General features: G+C 42.0%; 1 protein-coding gene across 1 annotated transcript in view; it reads right to left on the reverse strand.

Annotated features, from left to right (window-relative positions):
- The window catches only part of DMTF1 (cyclin D binding myb like transcription factor 1), a 74,848-nt gene that overhangs the window by 20,188 nt on the left and 39,450 nt on the right, over positions 1 to 15,210 (reverse strand). The window contains exons 7-13 of the mRNA XM_082253206.1: positions 14,494 to 14,526; positions 13,552 to 13,661; positions 10,272 to 10,500; positions 8,453 to 8,604; positions 5,940 to 6,149; positions 2,666 to 2,727; positions 708 to 866 (exon numbers count right to left, since the gene is read on the reverse strand). Of these exons, the coding sequence (XP_082109332.1) occupies positions 708 to 866; positions 2,666 to 2,727; positions 5,940 to 6,149; positions 8,453 to 8,604; positions 10,272 to 10,500; positions 13,552 to 13,661; positions 14,494 to 14,526 (955 nt within the window). The remainder of the gene's footprint in view (positions 1 to 707; positions 867 to 2,665; positions 2,728 to 5,939; positions 6,150 to 8,452; positions 8,605 to 10,271; positions 10,501 to 13,551; positions 13,662 to 14,493; positions 14,527 to 15,210) is intronic.

The raw sequence follows: 15,210 nt of genomic DNA on the forward strand, positions 1-15,210 counted from the left end.
AGGCAGAAAAAAACCAAAGACCTGTAGCAGCAAGTGGGAGTATACCCTCTGGGACTGCCCTATAGGTGTAATCAAAGTTTTTTCCACCTACTCTCCTACTCCTGTAGGGGACAGCATAAATCCAAGGGTCAAGAAGATATGGAGCTGTGTCCGTCAATGAATGAAAAGAGAAAAAAATGATTCTATGCTATATAATTCTGCTATACACAAGGTATTGGTATCTTCTCAATGGTATAGGTAAGGGTGCAGGTCTCACACCATTTTTGCATTATTGCACATCCTGCATTGGGCTGCTCAGGGAACTTTTCACAAGTAACAGTTTTACACTGGGTATAAATATATTTAAAAATGCTGTTCAATATTTCCAGCTAAGTGTGTCATGACTTTGACATTTTGAAACAGCTAAACATCAGTTGTGGTATTACGGTAAAATTTAAAACACCCTTTTTCTTTAGTGTATATACACTACATGTTGTTTTCTGGCCAAGTCCAGGTATGATGCCTGAAAAACGGAAGACGGGATCTTCTTTCTTTTGAACTAACCAATAAACAATATCACTTTAACGCCAAGCTAGTTGCTGAAGTGCAGAAGGCAAAAACAATATTTTTAAAAAGTATTTTTGACACTGCAAGTAAGGGCATCCGACAATTTTGATTCAACAGTGGTTATATTACACATGCATCCAGTAAAAGGGCTTCCTACTTACAGATAAGGCGTGCACAATAATTTGCTCTGGTGATGCTGGGGAAGTACTGGATGTCAAGGTTACAGATGGACTGGATGCCAAGGATAATGGAAGACTTTGTGAAGATCCTGTTTGCAAAATGAAGGTGCCTGTCATGCCAGCTGGCTGCAAATAGAATGACTGGGACAGAAAAATAAACAAGTCACTAAAAATTATTATTTTTTTTTTTTAATAAGGATTTTTGTACTCCCCAGAACTTTTTTTGGAGTCCATTGCAGGACACAGAAATGTAGATACTGTCTGGTTATACTGCTGCCTACAGGAGGATTTGGACACTTGCAAACATAAACATCTGTAGGCCAGCCGAGGATCGCTCATCCTCCACCTAGCAGGTCTCAGTTCATAGTGGGCGGCAGCAAAAGCAGGATTATAAACACAAAAGGGTGGGGCCTCAATGAAAAGGTAATTTATGGTAAGCACAAAAGTTCTATTATCCTTCTCATCCATTTAGTGACACAGTAATTCAGATACTGTTGGACTGTGCAAAAGCAGTCCAACTGAGGAGTGAGCAACAAGCTAACAGGTCCAACAATACAGAACTGTGGACTGCCTGCAGCCCAACAGCCCCGTGAGGGACCAGCAGCAAAACTGCTACCGGATGAGGCCAAATCCCTTGCCTGATAGGGGAACCTGTCAACACAACCAAAGGGAGGACATGGAGAGTGGATCTGATGCCTGAGACCAGGAAGAAATAGTCACCAATAGAAATAGTCACACATCATAGAACAAAGCAAGGCTGGAGACAGCCTAAACACCATGAAGTTTAACTAATGTGTGTGAATCTATGACACATAGATAAGTACACAGATTGTGGAAAGTAACATTTTCTTGGCTGGGACATCCATAAAATGTGTATCTAAAGTTGAACTTTTAATCATTTTGGAGTGGTGAGAGGTTTGATCCCTGTCAGGTTTTTTTATTTCTTTGTCCCTTTTAGGAAGATCCACTCTCTGTTTGTCCTAGTAACCTCTGTCCCTGAAAGTAAGATAAAATCTAATATTTAAGTTGTTTTCAGAACAGGAATAGAGTGGAAATCTATCTAGATACATATGTGTCCCCATGTAGCACCACCAGAGTGGACACACATGCATCTAGATAGGTTAAGATTCATTTTCAAGGTCACATTGGCATCCTTATGGGAGGGATCCTGTGTAGGATACGTTTTATATTTTTACTGACAGCAGGCACACAGGAACCTTTTTAGGGTTCATGCCTGAACCGGTTATACCTGTCCCACTGGTGCCCCTGGTGTACTTCTTTGGGGTTAGTGTGCTCCCCACGTGCTAATTAGCCAAGACGCTACCCCACTTGAATACCCCACTTCTGAAGAAGCGATAAGCAAAACGCGTAGAGAGGGCTTTTTCTATAGCCAACACCTCTTCATGTGCATAGTATACACCTATGTTTCATGAATTTTTCTTTTTACATCTTGGGTGGCCTTAGGATAATATGTCCCCCATTTGTATGTTATATGCTATGGATGGGGTCAAAGGAGTTGCTTTGAGGGGGTATATACAAAATACATGTTTTTTTTATGTTATCCTTTTAATAGTTCGCTTTAGGTTGGTTACATATGAATAAAAAAGCTTATTTTTAAATTTGGTTTGTAATTGATTTCTTTGAGAGATAACACACCTTTAAAGTCGCAAAAATATACTCTTCGTCAGCAGGGACATACTGTACATATTAGTTTTGACCTACTCCACCACTTTTTCCTCATTTCCTAAAACACCTGGATGCAAAGAATCCAGCAACAAGAACACTCTATCTGCTGAATGGATGGCACACTTGTACATTCATTACATTCTACTACACTTCTTCTGTTTTACCCCTGTGACAAATGGAAGGTTTTTGAGCCTTTATAAAATTATTATAAACAAAGTTTGAAAAACAATAGTTAATGAGCCAAAAACACTTACTGGTAGGATCTCAAATGTCTGTAGTGTACCACCATCTGGGTCGGCACTGGGGGAGGTGGGGTCTGGGGCCATAAAAAAAAAAATACTATTGTTAATATTAAAAAATATAGCCATAACCACAACCCAACAAAGGAAGATTTATAAAGGCAAAAATACTGGCGAGTTCACTAGATATTTATTTTAATTTTCAAAACAGAATACAGATAGTCTAAGTCTTATCTACAGAAGGTAACCCTTGATCCTAACACCCTAAGCAAAACCCTTAGGCCTCTTTCACACCGAGCGGACCGTATTGCGATCCGCTCCGGCACTTTTTTTTTTCACGGACACAGATGACATTTGTGTCATCCGCTCCGTATGTCCGCATATCATCCCATCCGTTTGCAGATGATATACGGACATAATGTATGTCTATGGGGATTGCGGATGTCAGCGGATGACACCGCTGACATCCGTTTTTGCGTCCTTTCCGTTTTTTAAACGGAAGAAAAATAGGGTTCTGTTCTGTTCCAAAAAACGGAACAGAACTGAAAGGACGCAAATCGGATGTCAGCGGATGGTCATCCGCTGACATCCGCAATCCCATTGACATTCATTATGTCCATATATCATCAGCAAACGGATGGGGTGATATACGGCCCGTGTGAAAGAGGCCTTACAGCTTTGGACTTCTAAGCCTGAATTATCATGGATGGAAAAGTAGGGCCACATTTTCCTAACTCCCTTAACCGCTGGTAATGTGATTAGCCAGAATGGCACTATGCTACACCAGGTTTACTGCAGGCAGAGGAAGCCCTCCTTGTGGTGGTGTTGTTAACGCTGTAGGTTGCTAGAGCTTGAAGAGCGATCCACCAACTCAAATTGGTTTACTGGGAATGCTACTTCTTCAAGTGGAATGGAAGGTTAATGGTCCCAGGAATGGACTTCTAGACAGGCAGCTAAGACTGTTAATGTTATGTACCCCTTGCCCAGCCTACTGTTGAGTTTCCTTCCTGCTATGTCATGTATACACCAGCTCCAGCCAAAGGGTACAGTGGACCATAACTTGGGGACAGGATGTTATAGTCTATAGCCCACACATGAACTATATGGCAGCAGGGAAGTATAGTTGCAAGCTGGAAACAGTCACCGCCTCGTGTGCAGAATGTCATAAAGAGATCCATACAGGACATCAGAGGTTGATAAATATATATTGGGTTCTGATCACCACAAGTTTTTTTTATGGTCCTTTATTTGAAAGTGCTATTCACAACTTGCTAAAAACTTGACAGATATTTTCTGTACACAAATCTCTATACAGGGGCTATTATAAAAAGAACTAGGCCCCAGAATCTTCCTTTCAGTACAAAGATCCAACAGGCAAAGGAAAGTATTCACAGCGTTTCACTTTTTCCACATTTTATGTTACAGCCTTATTCCAAAATCGAATAAATGTATTATTTTCCACAAAATTCTACAAACAATAACCTATAATGACAGTGTGAAAGAAGTTTGTTTGAAATCTTTGCAAATCTAATACAAAAAAAACGAAAATATCCCATGTACATAAGTATTCGCAGCCTTTGCTTAATACTTTGTTGAAGCACCTTGGGCACCAGTTACAGCCTCAAGTCTTTTTGAGTATGTTGCTACAGCTTGGCATACCTATTTTTGGGTAGTTTCTCCCATTCTTCTTTGCAGGACCTCTGAAGCTCCATTAGGTTTGATGGGGAGTGTCAGTGCACCCATTTTCAGATCTTTCCAAAGATGTTCAATCAGGGTCAAGTCTGGGCTCTGTCTGGGCCACTCAAGGACATTCACAGAGTTGTCCCGTAGCCACTCCTTTGTTATCTTGGCTGTGTGCTTAGGGTCGTTGTCCTGTTGGAGGATGAACATTCGCTCTGAGGTCCAGAGCGATCTGGAGCAGGTTTTCATCAAGGGTGTCTCTGTACATTGCTGAATTCATCTTTCCCTCGATCCTGACTAGTCCCACAGCATGATGCTGCCACCACCATGCTTTACTGTAGGGATGGTATTGGCCAGGTGATGAGCGGTGCCTGGTTTCCTCCAGACATGACACTTGCCATTCAGGCCAAGGAGTTCAATCTTTGTTTCATTAGACCAGAGAATTTTGTTTCTCATGGTCCGAGAGTCCTTTAGGTGTCTTTTGGCAAATTCCAGGTGGACTGTCATGTGCCTTTTAACTGAGGAGTGGCTTTTGTCTAGCCACTCTACCATACAGGCTCGATTAGTGGAGTGCTACAGAGATGGTTGTTCTTCTGGAAGGTTCTCCTCTCTCCACAGAGCTCAGTCAGTGACCATCGGCTTCTTGGTCACCTCCCTGACTAAGGCCCTTCTCCCCCGATCACTCAGTTTGGCCGAGCAGCGCGCTCTAGGAGAGTCCTGGTGGTTCCAAACTTCTTCCATTTACAGATGGCGGTCACTGTGCTCATTGGGACCATCAATGCTGCAGAAATTGTTCAGATCTGTGCCTCGATACAATCCTCTCTCGGAGGTCTACAGACAATTCCTTGGACTTCGAGGCTTGTTTTTTGCTCTCACAATTCTTTGGACTTTGTGGCTTGGTTTGTGCTCTGACATGCACTGGTAGCTGTGGGACCTTATGCCTCGTTTCCACTGAGTGGTACGGTACGGTTTGGAACAGTACACCTTGCGTTTCCACTGCCAATAGTACCCTTTCATGATAGGCGTGGTGTAGCAGGAAAGCTGTGATAGACGATTCTCTGTCAACCAATCAAAGTTCTGCAGAGTGTAGCTCCACCCTGTTGGTACGGTACTAATGTGCTTGGTACCCCAACGAAAGGGTCCCAAAAAAGTGGCACGGTATGGTTCGGAATTAGGGTATCATTCACAATGGAAACGGCATAAATAGCGTACTGTACCGAACCGAACCGTACCGTACCAGAAAGCTCTGTGGAAACGGGGTATTATATAGCCAGGTGTGTGCTTTTCCAAATCATGTCCAATCAACTGAATTTACCACAAGTGGACTCCAATCAAGTTGTGGAAACATCTCAAGGATAATCAGTGGAAACAGGATGCACCTGAGCTCAATTTTGAGTTTCATGGCAAAGGCTGTGAATACTTATATCATGCAATTGTTTCTGTTTTTTTTTATTTTTAAACAATTTACAAAGATTTCAAAAAAACTTCTTTTACGTTGTCAATATGGGGTGTTGTCTGCAGAATTTTGAGGATGCACTGTATAAAGCCACAATCACAGCATATGCTCAAACTTCTTTATTCTTAGCATGCAGTAATACAGTTGTCTTACCTAGATGAGTGAACTGTACAGGGATCTGTAACGCTGCTACCGAACTCTGAGGAAGAACTGGACTATCCTCTAGATGAGCTACTCTTATCTGAACGTGCTGCACACCGGAATTTGCACTCTGAGACTGGATATCCACCTTGTTCTCCAAATCTTGAGCACCCAGGAGAGTCGTTTGGTTTTTGTGCAATTGTCGCAGACCTTTAATTAATACTACCAACAAATACATTTGTAAATGAACAGTTCTTGATGTAAATACCATGTTCAGATAATATATATAGTGCAATGTTTATTTTCAGGCTACTTAAGAGAAACTTGGAATAAATACTCATTACTGGCTGTGTTGGAGCAGAGTATAAGTGCCGGGTCACACTTGTGCGATGCGGGAAGGCTGCGAATTTGCAGCCTATTCCCGCATCGCAAACGCACATCTGGCAGTTCACACTGCCATATGCGATACGCAGGGGGTGTCAATGAAATGTTAACGACACCCCCAGTTTGATCGCATATCGCAGTGCGATCTGACAGTTCGTACAGGATCGGATGGCACTAGTGTGAACCACTGTGCGATCCGATCCTGATGCGGCTGAAAAAAAGGGTCATGTGCGAATGTTGTGCGGGTGCAGTGCGAATTTAGCCATACAAAGTGTATGGCTGAATTCGCACTGCACATCCGATCCCATGTAATGAAGGAGCAGTGCGCTCCGATATTACATGCGATCGCCGCACACGCGGAAGTGTGAACCGGCACTTACTCCTAGTTAATAAGACAATAGAAATGCTGTAGTTATACATAATAAACATTCACAATCATATTTTTATTGCTCTATTTGATGAAATTTGAATGTTCAAAGCATACAAGCCTGTTAGCAGTGTTCAGACACTGACCAGTCCTAAAAATTTCTAACTGTGGGTGTGGGGTTGGGAAATATTCTAACCACAGCAAATGCAACAAAATGTAAACGCTTTAACAAAACTTGTATTCATAGAATACATTCATGGTAGTGCTAAATAAATGGAGCACTGGTATATTAAAGACAAAAATGCATTTTGCAGACAGCCAAGTGCTATAAGGTTCATTTTAATGAACTATATAAATGCATCAATATACAATCATCAGCCACTTTATTAGGTACAGCTTTTCAATTCCTTGGTGACACAAATTGCTAATCAGCCAATCACATGGCAGCAACTCAATGCATTTAGGAATTTTGACATGGTGAAAATGACTTGCTGAAGTACAAATTGAGCATTAGAATGGGGAAGAAGGGGGAATTATGTGACTTTAAATGTGACATGGTTGTTGGTGCCAGACAGGCCGGACTGAGTATTTTAAAAGCTGCTGATCTACTGAGAGTTTCATGCACAACCATCTCTAGGGTTTCCAGAGAAAGGTCTGAAAAAGAGAAAATATCCAGTGAGCGGCGGTTGTGTGGATGAGATCACAGGAGAATGGGCAGATGATTCAAGATTTAGAATTTAGGTTTGAGATGATAGAAAGGCAACAGTAACTCAAATACCCACTCGTTGCTACCAAGGTATGCAGAACACCATCTCTGAACGCACAACACAGCATACTCTGAAGCAGATGGGCTACAGCAGACCACACCGGGGCCACTCCTGTCAGCTAAGAACAGGAGACGGAGGCTACAATTCTCACAAGCTCACCAAAATTGGACAATAGAAGATTGGAAAAATGTTGCCTGGTCTGAGGAGTCTCAATTTCAGATGGTAGGGTCAGATTTTGACGTAAACAATATGAAAGCATGGATCCACCCTGCCTTGTATCAATGGTTCAGGCTGGTGGTTGTTTAATGGTGTGGGGGATATTTTTATGGCACACTTTGAGCCCCTTCGTACCAATTGAGCATCGTTTAAATGCTAGGCCTACCCGAGTATTGTTGCTGACCATGTCCATCCCTTTAGGACTACAGTGTACTCATCTTATGATGGATACTTCCAGCAGGATAATGCACCATGTCACAAAGCTCAAACCATCTTAAACTGGTTTCTTGAACACGACAATAAGTTCACTGTACTCCAATGGCCTCCACAGTCACCAGATCTCAATGCAACAGAGCACCTTTGGAATGTGGTGGAACGGGAGATTTGCATTATGGATGTGCAGCCGACAAATTTACAGCAACTGTGTGATGCTATCATGTCAATATGGACTAAAATCTCTGAGGAATGTTTCCAACACCTTGTTGAATCCATGCCACGAAGAATTAAGGCAGTTCTGAAGGCAAAAAAGGGTCCAAGTCGGTACTAGCAAGGTGTACCTAATAAGGTGGCTGGTGGGTGTATATTCTGGAAAGCACCAAACAACCTTGCAAGTGTAATGAAAAGGCCAAATAACCTTAAACAATCGCTTAGTATACGCAACACTAGTTTACTGACCAGTTTGAAATGAATTATATGTTTCAGAACAGTAATTTTATGAAATATGAAGACACATCACAATACATAAGCAAAAGGAGAATTTTCAGACACTGGCAACAACAAATCCACATTACCAGGAAAGGACACATCCTTGTGGTTTGCGATCTGTCTCTTTACTGTCCACCATTTACTCCGGAGCCACTGTGGAGAACGAACACTGCTCCAGCCTTCTGCTAGGAAATCCCAGTTGATGTCATTCTCATCCAAGACAGCAAGCTCTGCTATTCTAGCATTAACAGAAATGGAAAATTAGAAGGCAGTAGGCATTTCCAGAAACATATTTTCTCACACATAGAACTTTACATGCACACCAGCATATACTTAATAAAAAGTAACAAAAGTAGCTTTGAATGGCTAGAAAAGCATGGCTACTCTCAATGAATGTAGGCACTATTTTAATTTTCATGTTTTACAACAAATGCTACAATAAAATCCACTGGGGGTAGGCAACCCCCGCCACACACTGGCTTCCTGGAATGGAGGACCGTTCCCCAGACCTAGTACGGCACTGGGAGCTGATTGGTTTATATACACAGCTGCACCAGATTTTGCACTCTCCAGTTTTAGTAAATCAACCCCACTGTCTAATGAACAAGTTAACCACTTAACGACCAGCCACGTAGATCTACGTTGGCTGACTTTGAGTGGTTATACCGGGATGATGCCTCTAGCTAGAGGCATCATCCCGGTACCGTTGTTTGAAGCCGACGGTCGGCTTTCCGTCGGTAACGATCGATGCGGCTCGGGAGCCGCTCGATCGTTACCCGGGGGGCGGGAGGGGACGTCCCCCCCCCTCCCGCCGCCTTCCGCGGCTTTGCTCGGGGCTCCCGTCCCACCGGGAGCCCCGAGCACCCAGCCGGCGCGTCCGCCGGCTGGATGGAGTCCCGATGAATGCCGGAAACGGCATAGATCGGGTCTCCGATGACGTAACCCGGAGGCGGCGTCCATGACGTTACATCCGGGTTACTGTGCTGCAAAAGGCGGCAGATTTGAAAAACGGCTGTATGCAAAAATGCCGTTTTCGGCGTTTTGCATACAGGGAAGTGTAGTGGAGGGGTCTAGGGTCTTTTAGACCCTCGATCCCTCCATAAAGTGTACCTGTCACACATATTGGTGTCACAAGGGATGTTTACATTGCTTGTGACAGCAATAAAAGTGATCAGATTTTTTTTTTTTTAAAAAAACTGTAATAAAGTTAAAAAAAAAGAAAAAATAAATAGGAAAAAAATAAAAAATAAGAAAATGTAGCCGCCCCCGTCACCGTTAGCTCGCGCACAAAAAAAAAACGTATACGTTTCGAGCCGCAAATGAAATCGCTGTTCAAACCACACATGTGAGGTATCGCCGCGATCGCCAGAGCGTGGGCAATAATTAAAAAAAAAAGAGCTACACTCTAACTCTAAACTGGTAACCGTTAAATAAATTTAAAGTGTCGCAGATTGAGATCTCTATTGACCGTAGTTTGTCGCCATCCCACGGGGGGGCGCAATTTTAAACCGTAACATGTTTGGTATCTATTTACTCGGCGAGACATCATCTTTCACAATATACAAAAAAAATGGGCTAACTTTACTGTTTAGTATTTTTTAAATGCAGTTTAGTATTTTTTTGTTTAGTATTTTTTAAATGCAGTGAAATGTGATTTTTCAAATTTTTTCCAAAAAAATGGCGTTTTAAAGACCGCTGCGCAAATACCGCGTGACAAAAATTTTTGCAATGACCGACATTTTATTCTCCAGAGTCTTTGCTAAAAAAATATATATAATGTTTGGGGGTTCTAAGTAGTTTTCTAGGAAAAAATACTAGTTTTAACTTGTGAACAAAAAGTTTCCGAAATAGGGCTGGGGGTAAAGTGGTTAAAAATGCAACCCATATAAGAAGGATAATTCAAACCTCATAACCAGATTGATTTCATCTTCTTTGGTCCACTGCGTTCCACCGCTCTGCTTCCAGTTCAGATAGTTCAACCACTTGGAGCGACACTGCTTTTCAGAGCGGGTTCCCACTCGTTCTGCCACAGATGCCCAAGAGACTCCTTGTGTTACTATATCACCAGTCTCTGTGCCCGTCAGTTCATGAACAACGTCTGTTAGCCTTCTCTCTTCTTCATCTGTCCATTTTCCTGAAATAATACATACGTGATTTGAAAAATCTTAAAAGATAAATATTTTAAGGAGATGATAACAAATAGTATTCTTTTTCGGGCCACCAAGGCTCACATGTATTATAGTGCTATTTTCTTTGACAGAAATGACTGAGGGGCTACAGGACTTTATTAAGTCGGACAACAGAAAGGGGGAACATCTATTATTTTGTTATGGGCAATAAAGTGAGCCTATACTTGAAATCAAAAATTTGGCTGTCTTAGGCCACTTTCACACTTGTCATGCGACTTAGCAGTCCCAAGTCACATGACAAGTCGCACCACATGATTTCCAATGAGTACCATTCATATCTTTACGACTTCAAAAGTAGCCCCTGCACTACTTTGGTCTGACTTTGATGCGACTTGAGGTTCATAGACCTCAAGATTACACAGGCATTGCTTTAAGTCATGTCAAAGTTGCGCCAAAGTTGCGTCAAAGTCGCCAACTTTCAGGTTGTACAAGTGTGGTTCATTAAGACCACATGCATACTGGGCCCTAAATGTGAGCATCACTTGGTAAATCATTAAGCCGCAGTGTATTTTAACCTTTCACATATTTCGACAGGCTGCAGGCAGCGGATGGATGAGTGGCCTGTGTTCCTGATCAAATATAAACACTGGTATCAGATACACAGGAGTTAAACACCCAGTGTGCATGTGGTTTGACATGTAACAAAATTAAATCAGTAAAAACCTTCAGCATTTAATCCCAAAACAAAAGCAAAATGTAGGCAGGTGAAATCTGTACTCCCCACTGCAGGTGGCGATCAACTGAAGCGGCAATGCAGAAGGGCAAGGAAGTTGTGAGGAACTTTGTTCTTCTAGGACTTCCTGGGGTCACAAGGAGACAGTTGTCCGATTGGACATTGGTGCCCCACATGACTTCAAAGGGTATATTGGGTCAGGTAGAGTCTAATTAATATTCTGGCTCCCAGGTTTAATGCACTTTATGTAGGTTGCCAGTGTAGGGACAGGTTCCTCATATGGCAGGGACAGTGCTTAGAGGAAGGGGACGTTTCCAGAGAAGAAGGGACAGTGCAGGGACTATGTCTACCTCCCTTCAAGAAGCCTCCTCTTTAGGGTGTGAACTGGCCAGGCCGCATTTTTCTCCTTGTGGCAGACACCATCGGGATCTTTCAAGTCTACAGACCGCTGTTACAGTTCATAAGTGGCTTTTGACGGCTGTACCTGCCCGCTGGGCCTAGGTGTATTGTGTTGGACCTTTCTACAATATATTGCTTTTGCCTAATTTGGACTCTGTGGGGTTGATTTACCAACAATGAAGAGTGCAACATTTGGTGCAGCTATGCATAGAAACCAATCAGCATCCAGGTTTTTTTTTTTTATTTGTCAAAGCTTATTTAACCACTTAAGCCCTGGAGGATTTGGCTGCTCAAAGACCAGGCCCTATTTTGCGATTCGGCACTGCGTGACTTTAATGGACAATTGCACGGTTGTGCGACGCTGTACCAAATGAAATTGACGTCCTTTTTTTCCCACAAAGAGAGATTTCTTTTGGTGGTATTTGATCACCTGTGCAATTTTTATTTTTTGCGCTATAAAAAAAAAAAAAAGAAGAGCGACAATTTTGAAAGAATAACAATATTTTTCACATTTTTTTATACAGAATTCTCAAAAAAATCAAAATTTTTTAACATTTTAGGCCAATTTGTTTTCTGCTACATATTTTTGGCAAAAAAAAAAAAATAGCAGTAAGCGCATTTTGTTTGGTTTGCGCAAAAGTTATTGCGTTTACTAACTACGGGAAAGATTTTTGTCATTTTTATTTTTTTATTTTTTAACTAGTAATGGCGGCGATCTGCGTTTTTTTTTTTTTGCGGGACTGAAACATTGCGGCGGACAGATCGGACCCCTGACTAACATTTTTTACACTTTCGGGAGTACCAGTGACATTACTACAGTAATCAGTGCTATAAATATGCACCGTTACTGTCAAAATGACACTGGCAGGGGGGGGGTTAACTTTATTGGTGATCAAGGGGTTAAGTGTGTCCCTAGGGGCGTGATTCTAACTGTCAGGGGGCGTGGCTTGTTAGATCATCACAGAGACATACGATCCTACATAGCAGGATTGCATAGCCTCTGTGATGATCTAAGGGAGAATGACAGACGGCTGTGTTTACATCAGCCGTCTTGTCTTTCTCCCTCTCCGGAGGGAGATCAGGAGTGGCCGGCGGGCACACGCACGGGGATGGCAGGGAACGAGCGGGGGCGGGAGCGAGCTTTCGCCCCCTACAGGCTCGTGGGCGAGCGACGTACCGGTACGTCATACGTCACTTTGCCTCTAGGGGGCTGACTGCCTAAGTATATAGTCGTGCGGCAGTCGGCAAGTGGTTAAACAAGCTGAAGTTAAGAACTGATTGGCTCCCATGCACAGCTGTACCAGATTTTGCACTCTCCAGTGTTAGTAAATGTGTGTGTTTGCTGCCCGCTACACCATGCTGCAACCTGCACACAAGTAGGTCCTTTCTGCACAAGTGAGAGTGCCTAGGAACACTCTATTCTTTCAGCTTCACAGCAGTCTATCAGGAGTTTGACAGGCATACCTGCTACTGGACAACATTTATGGTGTCATTAGGGGACCAGTTCTAGGGACAAGAAAAGCGGTTCTACAGCAACACTGTTCAATAGATGAAAATGTGGACCAGGCCAAAGGGGCAGCTGCAGGGTGCTTGCTGTAAATGCTATAATAATTACAACTGACTTAACTCAAACTTTTAGAAGTATATGGTTGTCTGAGACTAGTTCCGCTTTTCTGTGATGCCCCTTATTTTGAACAGTTGTGCTACCATGACACCCAAATGAAAGAATAAGTGTTCGTACACAAGGTGGGAATGCATATCCACATTGGTTACAATACTGCTACAAAAATGTAGGTGTAAATTTACTAAGATCCAATTTCTAATGAATATACAGTGCAGTGTACACAAATAAACATAGGCACATCACAACACAAAACCATATGTACCTATACAACTACAGCTTTAATCTGAGCAGGATTTGCACCTGTTTTACATGTCTCTTTCATTAGTCGACAGCGATCTTTGACAGAAGAAGCACTTCTACCCAGTGCAGCTCCTATTGTAGCCCAGTCATTTCCATGCTTCAGACGTAACCTTGAACAATTGGGTAAAAAAAAAAAAAAAAAGAAGACTCATTAAAAAAAAAAAACAATATGTTTTGTGATTTTGTTAAGACTAATTGTATAACTACTGTATATTAAATTTATAGTTTGTGAACTGTAAAATAAATTCAAGTCCGTAAAATAGCCCCAAAGTCTATGGTTTCAAATGGTATAATAAGATTGCAGTCATACTGGAAGAAAAAAAAAAAACATACACACACATTTGTTTAAACCATTAAGTTTGCTTCCACGTATCTTACATCTTATCGTGACAGCACTGGAGATGGTTCCTTCCAAGCAAAACCATGGTGAGCCTTTTTTTTTTTTTACTAGCATGTGTTAATATTTAGGAAAAGAATACCCATACTGTTGAGCATGCACACTAAACAAAAAAACAACATGCAGTCCTGCAAGATTTCTAAAAAATAGTTTTCCCCAGTCATCTAAGGACAGCACTACGGAGGATAAACTGTAATCTATTAGGGATCGACAACAGCCTATAACATCTTCCTGTCTAAAAAGAGCTGTTCCTGTCTCTACGTTAGTTCTTTATAAAAGCGCGTGGACTTGACGGTGTTGCTGCGTTGCGTATATCATACTGTAAGTGGAAGCACCATTTTTCTCGCAGGACAAAGACCTGATTGGAAGCCCCTTTAGCTAGAACAAGAACGTTTATCCATGGCTGCCTTATAGGCTTCACAGCAAGTTGGATTTAAACCAAACGAATGCAATGATATTCAAGGAATTCAGATTAAACAATACATTTCATCATCTACAAAGAATCTTATATCTTTAAACTTGCCCTTGTATTGTGTAGTACTTACTCTCTTAGTTTTTCAATTTCAGCATGTGTGTACCTGCAAAAAACAATTGGAACACCAAAATTAAGCACAGTATAAAAATTACATTAAAAGATATACCAATAGAATAAAGCCAGCCATACACGGATCAAAATTTGGCCTGTCCAGCAACTTGTTGGGATTTTCCCCAATGATCAGTGCCATCAACTATAGCCAGCAACACTGATCTCCGTATTCTGAAGGCAGGGGAAGGCTACTCGCTGTCAGCATACAATACCACAATGAGAGGGATTCCCCCATCCAGATCCAATGTGTGGATGGGGGAATAAAGGCATTTTCTTTCATTCACCTCACTGGTTGAAATAAAAAAAAAATGTATAATGCATTGTCTGCCTAAGGGTAGTTTTAATAAGCAATAAAAGTGGCGTTCACTAAAACATTCACCACAGGTGTATATGCCATATGTTTGATATTAAAGGCTTGGCTTTTTTTATTTTTATTTTCATTTTTTTTAAATAACAAACATGTTATACTTAGGCTACATTCACATGTGGGCGCAGCGGATCATGGGCAGAATCACCACGATTCAGCCCGCAATCTGGAAATCATTGCAAATCGCGGGACGCCTGTGCGATGCCCGTGGTTTGCAATGGCACCCCAAACGCTATGTGATATTGCCACGATTTCTGCCTGCCAAATCGCGGTAACGTCGCGCAAACAGAATCGCGGCACGCATGATGC

The sequence above is a fragment of the Pelophylax lessonae genome (assembly GCF_965119305.1).
Source record: "Pelophylax lessonae genome assembly, chromosome: 4".
In the NCBI taxonomy this organism is placed as follows: domain Eukaryota; kingdom Metazoa; phylum Chordata; class Amphibia; order Anura; family Ranidae; genus Pelophylax; species Pelophylax lessonae.